Source organism: Apteryx rowi, unplaced genomic scaffold (assembly GCF_003343035.1).
Source record: "Apteryx rowi isolate R43461 unplaced genomic scaffold, aptRow1 scaffold_31, whole genome shotgun sequence".
Taxonomy (NCBI): Eukaryota; Metazoa; Chordata; class Aves; order Apterygiformes; family Apterygidae; genus Apteryx; species Apteryx rowi.
The window spans coordinates 3,411,392-3,429,401 of record NW_020449530.1 but is presented as its reverse complement, the minus strand read 5'-3'; the positions used below and the strand labels follow the sequence as shown (position 1 = coordinate 3,429,401).

The window sequence follows — 18,010 nt, the reverse complement described above, 5'->3', positions numbered from 1 at the left end:
AACAGTGTGTTGCATATTGCATATATGGAAAGAATACTAAGCACTGCTGGGTTTGGGAAGACATATGAGGGGGATGAAGAAAGTAAAAAAAAATCTAGATAATCTAAAAATTACATTTGGATTTTCGGTCACAATTTGAACCAAGCATTTCTTGTGGCTGCATCATAACTCTGGTGTTTTGTTTCGTTTATTTTCAAAGAAAAATGGCTTATCTGGGTTTTTTTGCCATTGCTTATGAGAAGAGTTCCCACTACAGGCTGCATTTATTTTACCCAGAGCCCTAAGCCTCACTATCAGGCAAATCGGTTCACTAAGTGTTTCTCTACCAACTAAGTCCTCCAATAGTCTATATCCTGAGGTGATACTCTGCCAGGGGACCATTCACTAACTCAGAAATTTCTCTCTGGAGGAATGACATTGGCATTGTTTGTAGACCAAAACCAAAAGCAGTGATTTCAGCAAACTAGCAGCCGATTATTTTAAAGGTTTTGAAAAGAACATTCCAGTACTTCCTGAGACCTCCAACGCTGAGAAAATGTTAAAACACAGGGTAGCATGTTGAAGTATATTGAGATACATAATTTACCGTTGTGTTACTAGGCATCCGAAACCACCTACTTTGCTCAAGACGCCAACCCTGAGAGGCGGTGGGAAGGTTGAGAAATCCCCACAGAGGGCAGAAGCGGGGCACGTTTCCGTCAGGCAGAGACACTTCAACGCGATGACCACCCCGCACCCCTGCGGGCCCCCTCCCCCAGCGGGGCTCCCCCGGCCTCCTCCCCGCTGGCCCGGGCCGCGCCGGCGCGCACGCGCAGTGCCACCCCCCGCCGGCCTCGGAGACCCCCCCGAACTACAACTCCCAGACACGCTGGCGCGGGTCGGTGCCGCCCGTGTCGCCAGCGCTGATTGGTAGAGGCGGTGAGCGGCATGCAAGGCTACCTGTGGTTGGAGGGGGCCGCGGGCGGCAGGTTGCCTCGCTTTTTAAGTTGCGGACGGTTGGCTGTGTCGATTGTTTTGCTGTTGGGGCCGTTGTTCCGCGGAGGGCGGTGTGGCGGCCGCTGCCGTGCGTAGGCGAACGCGGCCAGTCTCAGCCTCCCGGGAGTTGTCCGTGGCCTGTTTGGCGCTGGACTTCCGAGGGGCTTTATCCCGCGGTTACGGCCGTGCCCGGGGGGACGCGCAACACGCGTTAACTCGTGTTTCCGCCTGGCACCGGCACCTCCGCCAGCTTCCCGGGAGCGACGGCCACGGCACGGCCAAGGGGCTGCACCTGCCCGGGTTCCCAGCCGCGGGGTCCCCGGCCCTCCCGCCGGGGCGCCATGAGCGCGACGGATCGCTCTCCGGGGGCCTCTCCTCCCTCCAGAAGGTAGTGTGGGGGCTGCGCCCGCTCCGCTGCCGCCGTAGTTGCTCCACTCCTAAACCGCCCTCGGGGATCCGGTCCCTCTGCCAAGCACTGCATAGTTGAGCTCTTTCCTTTCTGTCTGGTAGGCAGGCTTAACGTAAGGCTCTACTTGGTCCTGTCTTGTACTTGGTTTTTGTTGTTGTTTTTGTTTTTTTATCCTTATTCCCTTTCCATTTCTACTGTTCTTTGCCTCAGTCATAAAATAGTCACCTTGTGCTTATATAACTTACTTTCCTTTATTGCTGTTACTTGTTTTTGCAAGTATATTGTTTAAGGTGGTTTGGGGCACAGCTGATGTGGAAGTTGCTACATGAAACAGTATTATTATGGTGTATATATAATACTTTCCTGCAGTGCCAGCAGATAAGAAGTGTGGAGTGCATAAGGTTTTCATGGCTGTAGCACACTGGGGTTCCCATCTAAGCAGCTCTGATAAGCAGTCTATAAAGATAAGTACTGCCTCTGTGTCACCTGCCAGATCACTCTGTGATGAACATTCTGGCACAAGGAGTCAGGTTGCGTGTGTTTGTTTAGTAAAGGTCTGCTTAGCTACCTTTGGAAGGCTTCTTTAAGTTTGTTACTGATGGTATCATAAAAAGGTGTTTGTCTAATCAACATAAATAACTCAGCATTTTTCTGAAGAGAATCTTGGCTTTTGTGTGCAGCAGTGCATGCAAATTTGGTGTTTGTTTCTGTAGATTAAATATTTGAATGCAGTAAGCATTGCTTATAATGAATGTCAGATATGTAATTGTATATATGTATTTTCAATTTGATTTATGTTCTTTCATCTAATACTATAGCATCAAATTCACAAGCTTAGAAGTTTCCGTTTGTGCCTCGCTGTCAACAGTGGCCAAGCTATGTGGACAACATCATGTACTCTGGAAAGGAAAACATATAAACTCCTAGACATACAATATAAAAAGCTATGATGATTCATTAGTTAACCTGAAATCATTGTCTCAACAATCAACAGTCATTCTTTATAAAACTCTTTTCAGTGGTGCCTAGCAATAGGACGAAAGGCAACAGGCATAAACTGAAACACAGGAAGTTCCATCTGAACACAAGGAAAAACTTCTTTACTGCGAGGGTAACAGAGCACTGGAACAGGTTGCCCGGAGAGGTTGTGGAGTCTCCATCCTTGGAGATGTTCAAAAGCTGTCTGGAAACAGTCCTGTGCAACATACTCTAGGTGACCCTGCTTGAGTAGGTCTCAGAAGTCCCTTCTAACCTCAACCATTCAGTGATAAAACATCTTTTTCTTTTCTGGGTTTCATTGTTTCATTGGGTATAAGACAGACAGTGGCTCTTTGTTAGAGTTTGTATCTTCTTGTTTATCTTGCAATGTCTGCTTCTTCCAATTGCCAGACAATGTACTTTTTAATCCCCTTTGCGCTCTCCCTTTTTTCTATCTCATCTTCCTTTCAAGTTCACCCTCCTCAAATAATCCAAGAGACTTTTCTTCCATAACTTTTTTTTTCCCCTGCTTTTCCAGCAGTAGGCCCTTTCTCCACAGTATAGTAAGTCTGCAAACTGCTTTATATCAAAGCTTTTATATCTCATAAATGCTGTGATTTCCTGTTAATACTTGGAGCCCAGACATACTAACCTGTGTTTAAAATTTGCATTAAATAGATCTCAGTGTTGTCATATTTTCAACTATTTTAAAAAGTTGTTATATTTTATTGTTTGGAGTTTACACGTCACTAGAAAATGTCTTTGTCCAGGTTGGCAACTCTTCATGTCTTTTCCAGATATACTAGATCTCCATCTCCAAATCAGGGGGACTTTACTCCTCTTCCTTCAATCAATGAACGCCTTGCTTTCCTCCACCCATCCCGGGAGCTGTTGGAATACTATCGCAAGAAGATTGCTGAATTTGATGAAGAACATGAAGATTTGATAAAAAGGCTGGAGAAATACAAAGAAACGTATGATGAGCAGGTTAGGAAAAGAGTATTTGAGTGGTGATAGACTACCTATACTTGCATAAACTTCATTGTCTGATAAAGAATTAATATTCTTCTTCAGTTAAAAATTCAACACAGATGATATTGAGATTTTTCCAGTGACATGATAGAACTAAGCTAAGAAGAAATAGCTGAATCTCAGGCTTTAGTTGTGAATTCTAGTTGTCTTTGTCTTCTGTCATAAAGCAAAGGGGAAAACCTGACTGTAGGGTATTCTTCCATTTTTTTAATTATTGTATTTGGGATATATCTTCATAGTGGGTTGTTTATTGTTTAAACTGAAACCTGAGTTTAGATGTCAAACTCCTCCCTTATGTCTCACAGTGAAGAATGAGTGCTCTATTGGCCAAATTTAATGAACTTTTAGAGATACAGTTATAGTCTGTATTTATTGCAATGTAATTATGAACTTGGCCATGGGCTGTTAAGCAGTAGTACTACACAGCAAATAAATGCAAAATAAAAAGAAAGTAGAAAACCTAAAAATCTTTTCATTTTAAGAGGAAAATCTTAGTGTTTGCCTTCTGATATGCCTTACAGCATCTGTCTAGTGGTCCTCTTTGCAATTGCAAATGACTCAATGACTCTTTAGGGAAAGAATGATTTTTTTTTTTTTGGTGCCTCCTCAAGTGCTTACCATCTCTGAAGGAGCCTGAAAGCCCTTAGTATATTCAAGTCTTCCAAATGCTTTCACTGAACATATGGGAAAGAGGGGATGGCCTCCCAAATAGTGCCTTTTGTCCTATTGCTCTTCTGAGGGCTGTGTTAGTTTTCCTGAACAGGGAGAAAATCATTAATGACACTTTATAACTAGCCATATCTCTTACTACTAAGCCATGCAAATGTATTAATATATGTTCTTCCATGCTTTTTTTTTTGGGGGGGGGGGTGGAATAAGTGCTATTATAGGAGCTTTGCTAGGTTTTTAAGTCGTACTCTCCGTACCTGCACCCTGCTGACTGATAATGCATAAGTGCAATGACTGGAAACTAGAGGCCCTAGCATAAGTTGCTCTGTTTGACTGATACTGTATAGTGACACTATGCTCAATACACTGAGCTTCCTGTTGAAGCCTTTTTAATAGTTTTCCAATACTGCCCTCATCTGGTCAAATTTTTTGTAGAAGTACAAAATAATTCAGTTGAACTGACAGTTGTTATAAACTGATTACAGGCTCAGAGTCTTCCTTGGCACATGCAGTCTGTTTGCCAGTGTTGCCTGATGCTTGATGTCATTTCAATTGCTCCATTCTCTCTGCATAGCACAAATTGCAGTGGGARGTACGTCAGCGAGAAGAAGAGATTGTGGAGTTGCAAAAGGCTTTGAGTGACATGCAAGTCTACCTCTTCCAGGAGAGGGAACATGTCCTTCGTCTTTACTCGGAGAATGACCGGCTGAAAATCAGGTGCRCTTTCTAGATGGCGGGCTGTGAAACTGGCACTAGCTGAGTTGCATGTGCTGTATTCTAGTTGTCTGCAGAGATCTGGAGTCTTTGGGGAAGCAGTTATGCTGCACTTCACACAGATGGCTCCTGTGAAATCATACCCATCTTTGAACTGGAATACAAACCGTTGGGCTGCCAAATATGTTTCCATTTATTATTCCTCCTATTCCAGTGGTAGGAAAGAGAGCAGAAGTTTAACATAGATCGAGGTTTGAATTCCAAGTTGCCAGCTTTGATGTGGAGGTTCTGACTTAATCAGAGCTTCCGCCTGCATTGTGAAATTTCCTCCCTCAGCTGTAGAAACACTAAAACAGAAAACGCACATCAAAGCAAATGGTCTCCCCTGACTCTGCAGTGTCATGTTGACAGCCACTCCTTTCTTCATGCCTTTTAGCTACTGGAGTATGTCTTGCTGTATCAGACTAGCTGCCAGTGACAAGGGGCTTCCCAACCTGATTTGGAACATGTGGGTGCTAATCCCAAGCTTTTTGTTAGGGTTTCAAGAACTTGTGTCAAAATGTTTGTTGTGTGCTTTGGTGTTTCTCAAGAGTGACTAAAATCTGACACAGTCCTTACTCTAGCCTTCTTTAAAAACAATGAATGCTTGTAATCTATTGAATGAAATATCTGCAAGGATTTTAAGTAGTTCATAATTTTGCTGGAATGTGAATTCTTTACTAATATGTGCTATTACTGTATCAGCTTAAGTGTCATGTTTGAAAAGAGGGAAGTGCCAGCATAATGGATATTGTCCTCATTGTATAGACAATGTCAGTAGTGTCTTTGGGTGGTTGTTTTTTAAAGCAGTGTTTTCACGAACTGTGACAATTTGGAAAAACTCATGGATTTTAACAAGTAAACTAAAATGACAGTGTATCAGTATCTTGATGTATTTTGAAATAGCAATATTCTGATCCCTTTTTGTGAATTCCAGGGAATTGGAAGATAGAAAAAAAATTCAACATCTTCTGGCTTTAGTAGGAACAGACAAGGGAGAAGTTACATATTTTCACAAGGAACCTCCACATAAGGTAAGATCACTGGGGAAGTTTTTTTAGAGCTGTTTGTGTTTTGTCACAGGAAGATCCATACTCTGGAGGCTGACCACAGACCAGATCTAATCCACAATTAAAAAAAAAGTTGGTAAGTGAGTGCAAAGCAGGAGGAATCTGTAGCAACATTAGTCTTTGGTGTAGTTGCTGACAAAAGTAGGAACTCCTGGAGATCAGTCCTGTTAGCATCCAGTCCCCCACACCTCTAGAGCATATCCACAAATCACTCATTTAAAAGTGAGACAGGAGTTTAGAGCCATGTGGCAAGTGGCCATTGAGAAGCTGGAGAGAAGGAAAAAGGAGGTGGAGAAAATCAGAGAAGAGTGTTGTTTGAAGATCAGCTATCTGATTACCACTGTAAACCTATAGCTAGGACCTCAGTAAAGAGTAAAGCAGTGCTGAGGTCTATACTGAGGTTTCCTAGCAGGAGACTACAGAAGAGTCATTCCCTCTAGGCAATTGTGTAGTATATCTCAGCAATGGTGTCAAATTGTTCAAGTGGCAGTATATGAAGAGCGATGTAGTTGGACCTGTTTGTCAAGAAAGCAATGACTTGATTTGGGCATATAAGAGTATGATGAAATGTGAGTTTTTCATGGCATAAGGTACAGAACAAAGACCAAAATCTGCTGTATTCTTTTCTTTCCATGGTTGCTCTGCACTGTCCAAGTGGTATAAAAATCTGATGAGCTCTAAAATTCTCTGATGTAGGGTAGCTCTCAAATTAGGTCAACTATGTAGTATCTGCTTTGAGATAAGGGTTGGGGTATAACCCAAACTGTGAAAAAGGAGTTATTGGCTATCTGGTGTTACCATTAAAATTGCAGCTGTGCTCTCGGGAATTATAACCAGTTCCTTACTGACCTCCTATTTTTTGGGATTAAGTGAATTTCAGTTCAACAGTAGTTGGTTCTGATTCAATAACTGTATCAGCTTTTATCCTAGATTTGCTCAGGAGCTTCAGTGAATGTACTGATAAATCAACCTTTCATGCTTCTTTCTTGCTAAGGCAAGAAAGAGGGTGAAGGAAGGAAATAGCATAATCTTCATCTTTACCTTCCCTCTTCTCCTTTCTGCCCCCAAAATGTGCTATGTCCTGCTGAGGGCCTGATTTTTGTCCTAATGAAGCCAGCAAGGGCAGGATTCATTCCCAATTGTTGGGGGAGAGGGAAGGGGAAGAGACAATGTCAAAATTCAGCTGCTGCAAAGGAAAAGTTTTTCAACACTGATGTTACTTTTGTGAATGTCGTCTTTGTATTGTAGCAGGAATAAGGTAATACTGTTCTTCTGGATCTTTCATTTTACTTTTTAAGGTTTGTTCTTGACCACTACAACTTTGGAGAAGTGCAGATGTTCAGCTGAGATATCTAATCTGTTTCTATAGGTCACTGTTCTGCAAAGGCCAGCTAAATCCAGGGACCCTCATGAACAAAACGATATTTCTAGAACAGGTACCAAACCAAACTGATCTAACAGCAGCTCTGCTATCAATACTTGTTTCTCTGGGTATTTGTCCTGTATCCCAAACAATTTTTTGCTGTGAAGACATCCAGTTTCTCCCTTAATTTGCTTAGATGCATCCATGTATATCCATATGCATACAGTACTCTTTGCTTCCTTTCAAAGCCTCTTACAATAACATGAGCTGGCTCTCATGTTCCTGATCTGCTTGGCTAATGAAGAGGTGACCATGGTATGCAGGTACTGAACTGCACAGCCATCCTAACCCATATCAATTTCAAGAGGTGGTGTTCTACCTACTTGTAGTGTTGACAGTAGTTTGAGTCTCTACACCTACTTACTGATTTTGTTGTGGGAGCTTTGATACTTTAAGAACTGCCTTTTCCAAACTGACTCAAATTGGCTGGTGGGCTCCTCAAAACTTATTGAGGGGTTGATGAATAGGCAGATGACACAGCTACACAAGCATCATTTCCTTAAACTGTTTTAAAAGTTTACTTTCCATATATGCCAAGAAGATTAGGAGGGTGCCTAGGTATTGCAGCATGATGACATGAGGTAAAGGTACACATCACCGTAAGTTTTGAAACTTTTTTCATCCAGTTAGCCCTCAAGTCCTTGTGACTGTAGCAGTTGCAAGATTTTTCCTTTTCTTATAGGCCAGTAATACAGTATTTCCTGCTGAGAAAAGTACTGCAGATCGGAGAACATTTTTCCATTTCTAATATAGATTTTTTGCAATAGGCACCAAGAGGAGCACTTCAAAATCAGCAGAGAAACTAGAAAGTCCTGAGAGATATCAGAGAGACAATCAAACGCTCTTACTTCAGGTAAAAACATTTGCTAATTAAAGGGCATAATTCCTGGCCGTCCAGGCAATTATGATAGACAAATATGCCATCTGTTTAAAATCAGTATGTCTGCATCTTGCTTATCAATCCCCATGTCTTGCTGTGGATTTCCACTTTGTTTATTTAGCTGTTTCTTTTCAGTGAACTTAGATTTAAGGACTTAAGCCTGATCCTAGATGCTTTCTATAAGCAGATGTTCCAGTAAAGTCAGCTAGAATATGGTGCCTTCAAATGTAGGCTTTGTAGTTGATAACTTAGTTTCATTGATGTGGCTCTCAATTTACATCAGACCTTCAGATTTTCTGTGGAATTGGGTATTTTGTGGAAGTCTCTCAGAAGGAAAGTATCTGAGATGGAATTGTGCTGCCCCCAGTATGATGCACTGGTACAGTGAACTGTTCCCTTTGCTAGATCTCAGTGAATGATAGTGGAATGCACAGAACTGTTATTTGGGGAAGATACCAGAAGCCATATGTAAAGCATGAAGAAGGATGAATCAGGAAAAGAAATTAATGAGGAAATTTGTGGAACCAAGAAAGATTCCTTTTTTTTTTTTTTTTAAAGGACACTGGCCAGTTAGCTGTCATAATAACATTTACTGTGAAGGAAAAGCATCATGAAAATTATTATAGAAAATAAACAGTCTAAATTTACACCAAGTTTTTTTTAGATAATGTGCATCTGGCCTATGTGGGAGTAACAAACATTTCTTAATTATTAGTTCCAATATTTGACCTCCTGATGATGTGCCTTAGATAAAAGCTCTTTGCATCTCTCTTGCTCATTATCTTGTTCTGAATTCATGGCTTGTTCTGGTTCAGTAGCCTTTCTTCCAGGGTGAGGTATGTAGGCTTGCTGCCTTCCTAGAATTTGGATTAATTGTCATCATTTTGTTGGAAGTTTACACCATAGGGATAGAAGTCTGTGTTCCACAGGATTTGTCACATCCTATGTACAATTTAAATCTTTCCAATATCTTGCATCTATTACTCTTGTTTATAGATAACCTTGTCTTGCCTATAGCATGATTTCTGTTGAAAAATGTTATTCAAAGTATTTAACGTTAACATAAAAATTGGAAATTAAAACTCTCCTAAGGCATTATAGGATAAAGAGTCTGTCTTCAATGCTAGAATTTAAGAGGGACTTGAAAGGACAGGATTAGGACTGCTGTAGGAGCTTATGCTGCAGCTTCTTTGCACACCTATCCAGGTGGAGGCCCTGCAAGCTCAGATGGAAGAACAAACACGATTATCCAAGGAACAGCTTGAGGCACTACTAGAGGACAGGCGGATTCATATGGAGGAAGCCAAGGTCCAGCATCAGAGGGACCAGGACAAGATTAAAAACATAACAGATAAGTGAGTACAAGAGAATGACCATGATTTAATCATGAGATGGGGAGAGGGGAAACAATCTAAAAATCAGTCTTCCGGTTTTCGTTATGTTGTTTGCTGCAGTAGGCAGAAAAGCAAATTATGCAGCCAGCTGCTTGGTATATGGAGGGAGATGGATGGAGTAATCTGCATATCAAAAATCCTGTTTCACCTTGGAAGAATATCACTTCTGACATCAGATGAGGAAAAGCTAAATCTAGTAGGAAAGCACCTATCTTTTTCTCTACTTCTTCCAACTTTCAGTGCTAACTGAGGAAATTAAAGTAGCAACTAGGAAAGAAGTGAATTGACTCAATGGGGATCTCTTTTTACAGGCTTCATAAGACCCAAAATCTTTTGTATGAGAGTACACGAGACTTTCTCCAGTTGAAGTTTGATACCCGAGCCAATGAGAAAGCATGGATGGCAGAGAAGGACAGTTTGTTGAGGAAACTTGACAAAGGCCCAGATCAGCTCATCAGCAAGAAGACAGAAAGAGAGAAGAAGCAGAGAGACATCAAGAAGATTCTTCAGGAAGATTATGAAGTTTGGAAACTCCATAGTGGAGAAATAAAGGTAATTCTGTCCTAGGGAGAGGCTCTCTAATAGTCCTTGACTAGAAAGTTGCAAGCATCTGGATCTTGTCTAGATAGATAGTAAGTGGTAGTTGTTTCAAAGCTGGACTGGCTTGCTGCAGGTTACGTTGTTGCTGGCACTAAGATTAAAAAAAAAAAAAACTGCAACAAAATCTTTATTGCTTGCAAATTTCAGATAAAATGTTGGGTAGTTTGGTAATGCATAGATCAAATAAACTCTTGAGTTTTGCAAGCCAAGTGACCTGGTTGACAGTTGTTAACCTGCTTGTTGCAAGTGCCTTCTTTTGTATAAAAGCTGTTGGACTTAGAACACAATGTCTTTATCTTCTTTGCTGTTGTCAGGGAGAACAATCCTTTTGATTGCTATGTCCCTTATAGCTCTTCTGCAGTAGCTAGGGTTTTTCATCCTACTAATATACTTCCAGGGAGAAGTTTGGAGACCTGAAGTGGGTAAACAAGCAATATGAATCATTTTCATCTACTGTTGAAACGCAGTTGTTTCTGAAATAGAATACTGGGCAAGCAGTTGTGAAAAGCAGAATTACAGCATTGGCCTTGGGATGGGGAAAGAGTTCATTAACTGTTGATGAAGAGCTGTCATGCAGAGCTGATCCTCTAACTAAAAGGTTTTGGTAACTGAAGTGGTTTTAGATATTGTGGGAGGGGTCCCTACCTAGTTATTTCATTAGCTCTAACGCCAATTATTAATATTTTGTTATTTGTGAGTCATACTGTCAGGGTATTGTGGCAGTTTTTCTGTTTCATGTTTGTTCTTTCAGAGGAGGGGAAATCTTGTGAGCATTAGCTGTTAACTCTTACTCTTCCTCCTGTGTCCTAGTCACTGCAAGAGCAACTAATGCAGGAACAGCACCTATCAAACATGTACAGAGAGCAGTGTGTCACCTTAGAAGGTGAGCTGGCTAGGATCCGTGAGGAGGGAGATGTTGGCAGAGAGCTCTTTAAGGTAATTATCCTGTAATCATCTACTGCTAGCTATCTTTGCAGCCCTGGATTGGTCATTTGAGCCATTTGGCATGTTTGTTGTAAGCATGTGTCTTCCTCTATTCTGTAAACCTCACTGAGTTTTTCTGTCCATAGGAACGCTCGGAAAAGATGGGAAAGCGCCTGCAGCTGATGACTCGGCGATATGAGGCCTTGGAAAAACGTCGTAATATGGAAGTGGAAGGTTTCAAGAATGACATCAAGCAGCTTCGGCAGAGACTGAAAGATGTAGAGAAGCAGCTTTTCAAGGTAATAGCTAATTGCTAAGACTGATGTGGGCTCACCCTATAGAGGTATATTCTCAGTATTTAAATGGAGTATTTCCCTAGAATCTGAGTTGTTAGGATTTCCTAAGTATTCCTTCAGCTATTTGATAAAACATGCCCTGTTTTTATGTATAATTTAAGAAGCAAAAATGATTTGCCATTGTTAATCAAGGATCAAGTTGGTCCAGGAACTGTTCTGATCATACAGTAGCTGTGTCCTGTTTTGCTGCACCCCTGAAAGGTCTTACCTGACACCTTTAGCTCACTTAACTGTCTTAAACTTGCAAGGTGGTAAAATAGTTCATTATGAAAGTATATCCTGCAAAGAATGTGGTGAGACTTTTTTCTGGGGGCCATAGCATTTGATTGTGTTCCAATAAGAGGTAGAACAGCGACTTGATTACTGTGAATATTGTATTTCTTCCTTTGTAAATCTCACTTGAAACTCTGGAAAAATCATTGCATAAACTGATGGCTGGAAGTTGAATCTGTGTAACTTTGAAATAAAATGTAGTTTCTAGATGTGCAGGTAAACATCAAAACAGGTTAGAAAGGAAGCCACAGCCTTGACGCTGCCTGGAGTTAACAATGTGATATTTGTTTAAAAGATATGCCTGAGAGGATCATCTAGGCATAGCTTTTGTCCAACTCACTCCCTGCTATTTCAGGAGTCTAGCTGGCAGTGCCACTGAAACCTCCTGTGTTCTGTGCTTCTGACACAGTTGTTTCCATAGACTAAAGCATTTTCCTCACTAAAGGTTTGGATTTTTTTGTTTAAGGACTAAACATGGTGTAAGGATAGAAAAAGAAAATTGTCTATGATATTTCTACCATAGACCTGTATGATATGAAGAGAACTTCAAGCTTTAAAGTATCTGAGTTGTTAGTGTAAACAAGTGGGTTTTTTTGACTCTTCATGAATTAGAGCTCTGTGCAAAAATAAATATGTATGGGTGAACTGAGAATCACTGTTTTCTGGACCGATCTAAAGTTGTTCAGATTACTGCAAATTTCCCCATCTCTAAATAATGTGCAAAGATTCTGTTTAATCCTGTAAATGTTTTGTTACTGTGTGTGTGCTCTTAGAGGAGTAAAATTAATTTTTTTCCACATTTAACCACAAGAGGGCAGAGGAATAAAATAATTGTTAGAAATTTCCAGTGTGGTCTTTAAATCCGTCTCATCATTTGAGGTCAAAATGACTATAGATGACTAAATTTCCTGATCTGCATATTAAAATCTTTGTGACCAAGAACTACATGACAACAATGGGATACTCAAGAGAAAAGAGGGCTTTTGGAGCGGCTTCCAAGGCTCTTTCCTGTTGGGCATTGCATGGCATTCAATCCAGTTCCAGAGTGACAAGAAATACTACCCTCAGCAGCCCCTGCTAGCTTGCCACCAGGAATTCTGATTATCTAGCAGCCTCTGCCCCAGCACAGCATTACTGTTGGCTGTGTGGCATGGCTTGAAACAAGGAATTATATTTGAACAACTTTTGAATCACATGCAGTTCAAAAGGCAGCAGGTTGGCTGCAGCAGTTAGCCAGGACAAGCTCTTACTGGTCCAAAAAACTGCCATGACTTCTAGTAGTAAAAGACAAAATATCATACTAAGAGAGAAACTTGGAGAAATACATAAGTTGTTAAATATTTTAACTTGCCTCCTTTGGGTCTCTAAGCAATTCAGGAAGTAAAAATGAGCCAATAGTTTGAGGGTGAGCTTGGGCTCATATTCTTATGCAAGTTTCTTCTCCAGTGTCATAACACCCTGATGTATCAAAGCTTTTTGTTCTTTATTTTTGGTTCTGGAACACCTTTCTATTGGTGATAGGCCTAGTGACATTTTGACAATCCTCTTYGCTAGCTATCAAGACACTCCTTTGGAGTTCTGTTCCTTGTATCCTCATCATAATACTCTCCAAATTACTTTCTATACTGTTTTTATTAATCTGTTTTTTCTTATCCTTTCCAGGTGACTCTAAATATTGGACCAGATCAGGATCTTGCAATTCTGCAGGAGGTCCGCCAAGGAAACAGACAAACCCATAAAATCCAAGGAGAACTGAAAATGTTAAAAGCAAAAATTTATGGCTTAGAGAATGAACTACGGGTCTGCTGATGCTGAGGTATTAGCCAGCATCCTGTTTATCAGGAACAGGACCATTGCTAGGCTGGAATAGTCATCCTCAAGAGCAGCTCTTGCCTGTCTGCTTCCTGGCATCTAGTGACAGAAGGCTTGAGGAAATCTGCAGTAAATGTCATGATGTCATACACCAGCCATTCTTAACATGTCCAGCTATGTTGCTGTTTCAGCTGAGAGATGATAGTGATAATCAATCATGTACTTTCTGTGGTCTTATTACGGTTTTGCTTAGGACTTCTACTTACCTTTCTATCTGTGGTAGGGGGCACTGCATGCTGGTCTTCAGCTTTATTTGGAGCATAGTACAAACCACGTGGAATTAATAATCATGAAAGGATCTAATTTTCAACATCTGAATTGCTTGTCTGATGTTTCCCTATGTGAGACAAGCAGCTTTTAAAGTGATTTAAATAATTATGGTGCCTAGGCATTTTGCGATATAACTGGAAATTTTCTTTAGCAAAAGATCTTAAATAGAAAGTCAGTACTACATATGAGTCCCATCTAACCTTGACAGTATAGCTGTTCTAAAATGGCTTCCTTTTCCTTGATTCCAACCTAACTGGGACAAACCATGACTCATTTTAATATGATGGATAATCTATTATAGAACTCATGTGAGAACCAACAATGTCATCTCCATTGATTTTTGAATGTTTTAGTAGGGGTAAAAAATACTATCTCTGAAGAGTCATCTTCCCCTCCCTTTTCACTCAGGTTATCTTAACACACAGGAACTCATAATAAAAGACAGCTAGTATCCTCCTCAACAGTCATATTATCTTCTTTTGTTGCTTTAAACAATGTGGTGGTTACATACCAACACTCACTGTCAGCTTTTGCTGCTGTTACTGGACAGTAACAGGGACTGGGGTGGGGGAGCACATTTCTACATGGTCTCTGGTTGTATGACTATCTCCACACCAGACATGAGGATGTTGCAATTCTAAAACCGTTAAGAGCATGAAAAGCACTAGAACATGGCCTCAGCCTACTTTATAATTGCAAGGTATTCAACCTTTTACTGTATTGTCAGCAAATTTTGTCCACCTTGTAGACTGAGAGCAGATCTGTGTTGGAAAAGGGGTTTGGGTGCCTTAAGGTTTCTTACCATAGCTTCACCCTATTAAATGTGACTGAAGCAGAACAATGCCTTTCTGAAATATACTTCTATAGTCTACCAGAGCTTTCTTCCCATTTGAAAAGTAATCAGGAGTGTGTGAAAGCAGGCAGTTTCTCTTGGATTTAGTAGTGGCCATGGAGATCCTCATTCAGTGTTTGGGAGAAGCAGGGAGGCAAAAAACTTTTTTGCTGTCAAGACTTGCAGAAAGAATTGTTTTCTATAGTACCAGCTAAAGCAATGGAGGGGGAATTCTTCTAAGAATTCAAGGCCTACTTCATTTGTGCATTTTTGTGAAAGGCTTGCTGGCTCTTATGGTCCTGTAATGTGGCTTCAGTTGAACATATGTATTCTTGAAGCCAAACTCTTCACAAGCAGAGACTTTAGCATGGGTGGCTGACTGCTTGTGTGCCTGGATGCTCAAATGCTTATTGCAGTCTCTAAATTCTACAAGTTAGAAGAGAGATTTAAAATATGTGGTCGCTGATCTGTTTAGCTTAAAATGCTGAACTGGTCCAAAAATTGATTCATGAACAGTTCAGGTGCCCATGCAATGTGGACAAGCTGGGGAAGGTTTTTAGACTCTGAATGACAGCAGCACAGTTTTGCTATTTCTTAGTTGATTAGTACTTTATCAAATAAGCTTCCTTTAGCTAGCCGCCTTTGTGGAATAACATGCTGCTAGTTTGAAGATGGGCTATCAAAAATATTACCACCACTCCTGAAAGGCTACTTCTGGAAAAATTACCACATAATGAAGTACTAGATGCTGATTTTGCAGAATCCATCTACTTTAAATTCAGTTAACAGGAAGCTAGCAAATTGGTCTCTTGAACCTCTAGAAACTGGGTTGTTTTCAATTCCTCCAAGCTAAAGAGTAGCCTGAGAAAGTAACTTTTCCTCACCTGAAAGCCATAAAATATGTATGGATAAAGACTGTAGGCTTGGATATTTAGGACTGTAAGTTTGGGACAGATATAGGGGAAAGAAGGGTATAAATGTTTAACTTCTTGTCTTCCTTACCAATATTACTTATTGCTTGAAAGACTGAAGAGTGTAAAAGGATGGCATTCCTACCATATCTGCTGGTACATCAAAATTAAAGTGCAGCTCGAACTTTATTCTTGGTTTGTCACTAGGCTCTGAACCCTTCCTATGGGGGTGGAGGGAAATTACGCTAGTACTGATTTGTATATGCATTTTATTTGGAAGCTTGAATAGTTTGTCCAAGGGCAGGAAGTGCAGAGTACTGTACATTAATATTTTTGTTTGACATCTTCATGTGACCATGTAAAATGTTGCTTTCATGTTGTTGCCAAAACAAATGGGGACCTTCAGGCCACAAGCTGCTTTAAATAACCAAGTGCTCTCTACCAGACGGTTACCCTCTAAGATCTGTCAGTAAAGAACTGACACTTCTAAAGGGCTTTCCTGAAAAAGGTTCAAAAACTCATATTAGTCCAAACTTTCTTCCATGGTTTTGGGGTTGAGTATAAAATAGTTTTAAAAAAAGCAAGCATGTACTCAAAAGACTGATTATCCTTTTTTGCTAATTTACCAGTTAATGTGTAACTTGTATCATTTTAATACAACTTAATGCCAGGTTACATATGTAGGGCAAGGAATTTGAACCGTATCTCCAAAATGGCTGACCCTTGGAATGTGGAGACTGATAAGGATTAGAGGTCACAAATGGACAAATATTCTTGTTGTGAATCTGGATGCTAAAATGTTTTCTGTGCAAGTAGGGGAAAGTGGGCAGGAGGTGAAATCTTCTCATGTATAGGATTTATGAGATCAAGATTGAGTGCATACATTACAAAAGTTGAAATGCTGGGCAAGACACAGAATCACAGATGATTCAGCAGAGGAAAAAGGCTGTGTAAGAACTTGAATTGTATTAAATTAAGACTGATTAATATACAAATACCTTGAAGGGAAAAAAAAAAAAGCCCCTTAATCCCAGCAGAGAATGGCTGAGGAAAAACCAGTAGCCTGAAGCTGTAGTTAAACACTGAATATAGAACATAAAGTATACATTTTTAACAGGAAGACTTTTTTTTCTCTCTTCGCACTATAACAAACCATTTTTGGAGCTGACAAGCTCTCAATCTTCAATCCAAAAATGATTGCATTCTGGAAAAGTTAACTTATTTTACTAAGTTACTGGGTCTAACACAAGAAACTCAAAATGTAATGACATGTGAAATACATGATATATCATTTAATGGTCCCTTATGGCTCTAAAATTATTAATTTTTTATAGGCAATACTGGTAGGATTTTTTCAGCATACATGCGCTTGCTTTAATTATAGGAATGTATGCTGTATCAGCTAACCCTTCACAGCAAGGTTACACAAGGTCAAAAAAAACCCTCCTCTTCCTAAGCCAGAACTTGCAGTAACTCTCAGTTTATGCTGTGACTACAGTTAGAGAGGTAAATTAACTATATCCTCAGTTCTGACAGCTGTCAGAATAGATCTAAAGTAGTGATATATACTTGTATGCAATAGCTGTACTTGAAAATTGTTTACATTAATATAGTATTTCTTCAGAAACATTTTACTAGTATAGATGGATTCTCTGCAGGCAGCCTCATATTCTGGCATTGTAATATCTCTATATGTAGGCTGGGAAGTAATCCTATGATAAATAATCAGACACTTCTGAGACTTGTAGGAGCAATATCCTGGTGCACTTCATGTTCTCAGATTGTTCATATTCATGAAAAGTTATGGCATTCAGATTTTTAATTACAGTGTGTGAACACATTTAAGTCTGCTACCCTAGAATGCATTCAGACCTATTCAGTCAAAATCCTCACTAATAAAGATGTCACATTTGTCCCCATTCAAAGTGGCATAATAGCTTATTTGTATTAAAAAAAAGGAGTACTTTAAGATTTTTCTTTTAATGATTTTTTCCCACATGCTTTCATATTCCTGATGTGCTTCGACCTGTATTTTAATTAAAAAAAAAAAAAAAAAAAAACAACAAACCTTCATGCCTGAACGGTTATTCCTAAGCTCTTGAATTTAGCTGTGGAAACGCATAGATTTTTAATGCATGGCCTGGGGTTATCTGCCAAAGTCTACTCAGGTACAATATACAAGGTATGAGAGGTAAAAGTTACAATGACTCCTTTTGACTGCTGTATTCATAGGGTTTAGACACAGAGAACAAAGTTTGTTTCAATTCTTACTGCATCAAAAGTCTGATTTGGGGAGTGTTTTTTGTTTTTTTTCTTATTTGAAATAAGCCATCAGAAGTAACTGAAATTTAACCCATGAGAGGGAAACATTTCTGGTATGATACCTTAA

The 18,010-nt window shown here is 40.0% G+C and overlaps 1 protein-coding gene across 1 annotated transcript; it reads left to right on the top strand.

Moving 5' to 3' along the window:
* Window positions 1-972: 972 nt before the first annotated feature.
* Window positions 973-14,339, top strand: CCDC77 (coiled-coil domain containing 77). Its single transcript, XM_026070375.1, has 11 exons — window positions 973-1,363; window positions 3,160-3,349; window positions 4,638-4,780; window positions 5,754-5,850; window positions 7,256-7,322; window positions 8,077-8,162; window positions 9,396-9,544; window positions 9,895-10,135; window positions 10,994-11,119; window positions 11,254-11,406; window positions 13,399-14,339. The coding sequence occupies exons 1-11, from the start codon at window positions 1,317-1,319 to the stop codon at window positions 13,543-13,545; spliced, it is 1,446 nt and encodes a 481-aa protein (XP_025926160.1). The 5' UTR covers window positions 973-1,316; the 3' UTR covers window positions 13,546-14,339.
* Window positions 14,340-18,010: the final 3,671 nt, after the last annotated feature.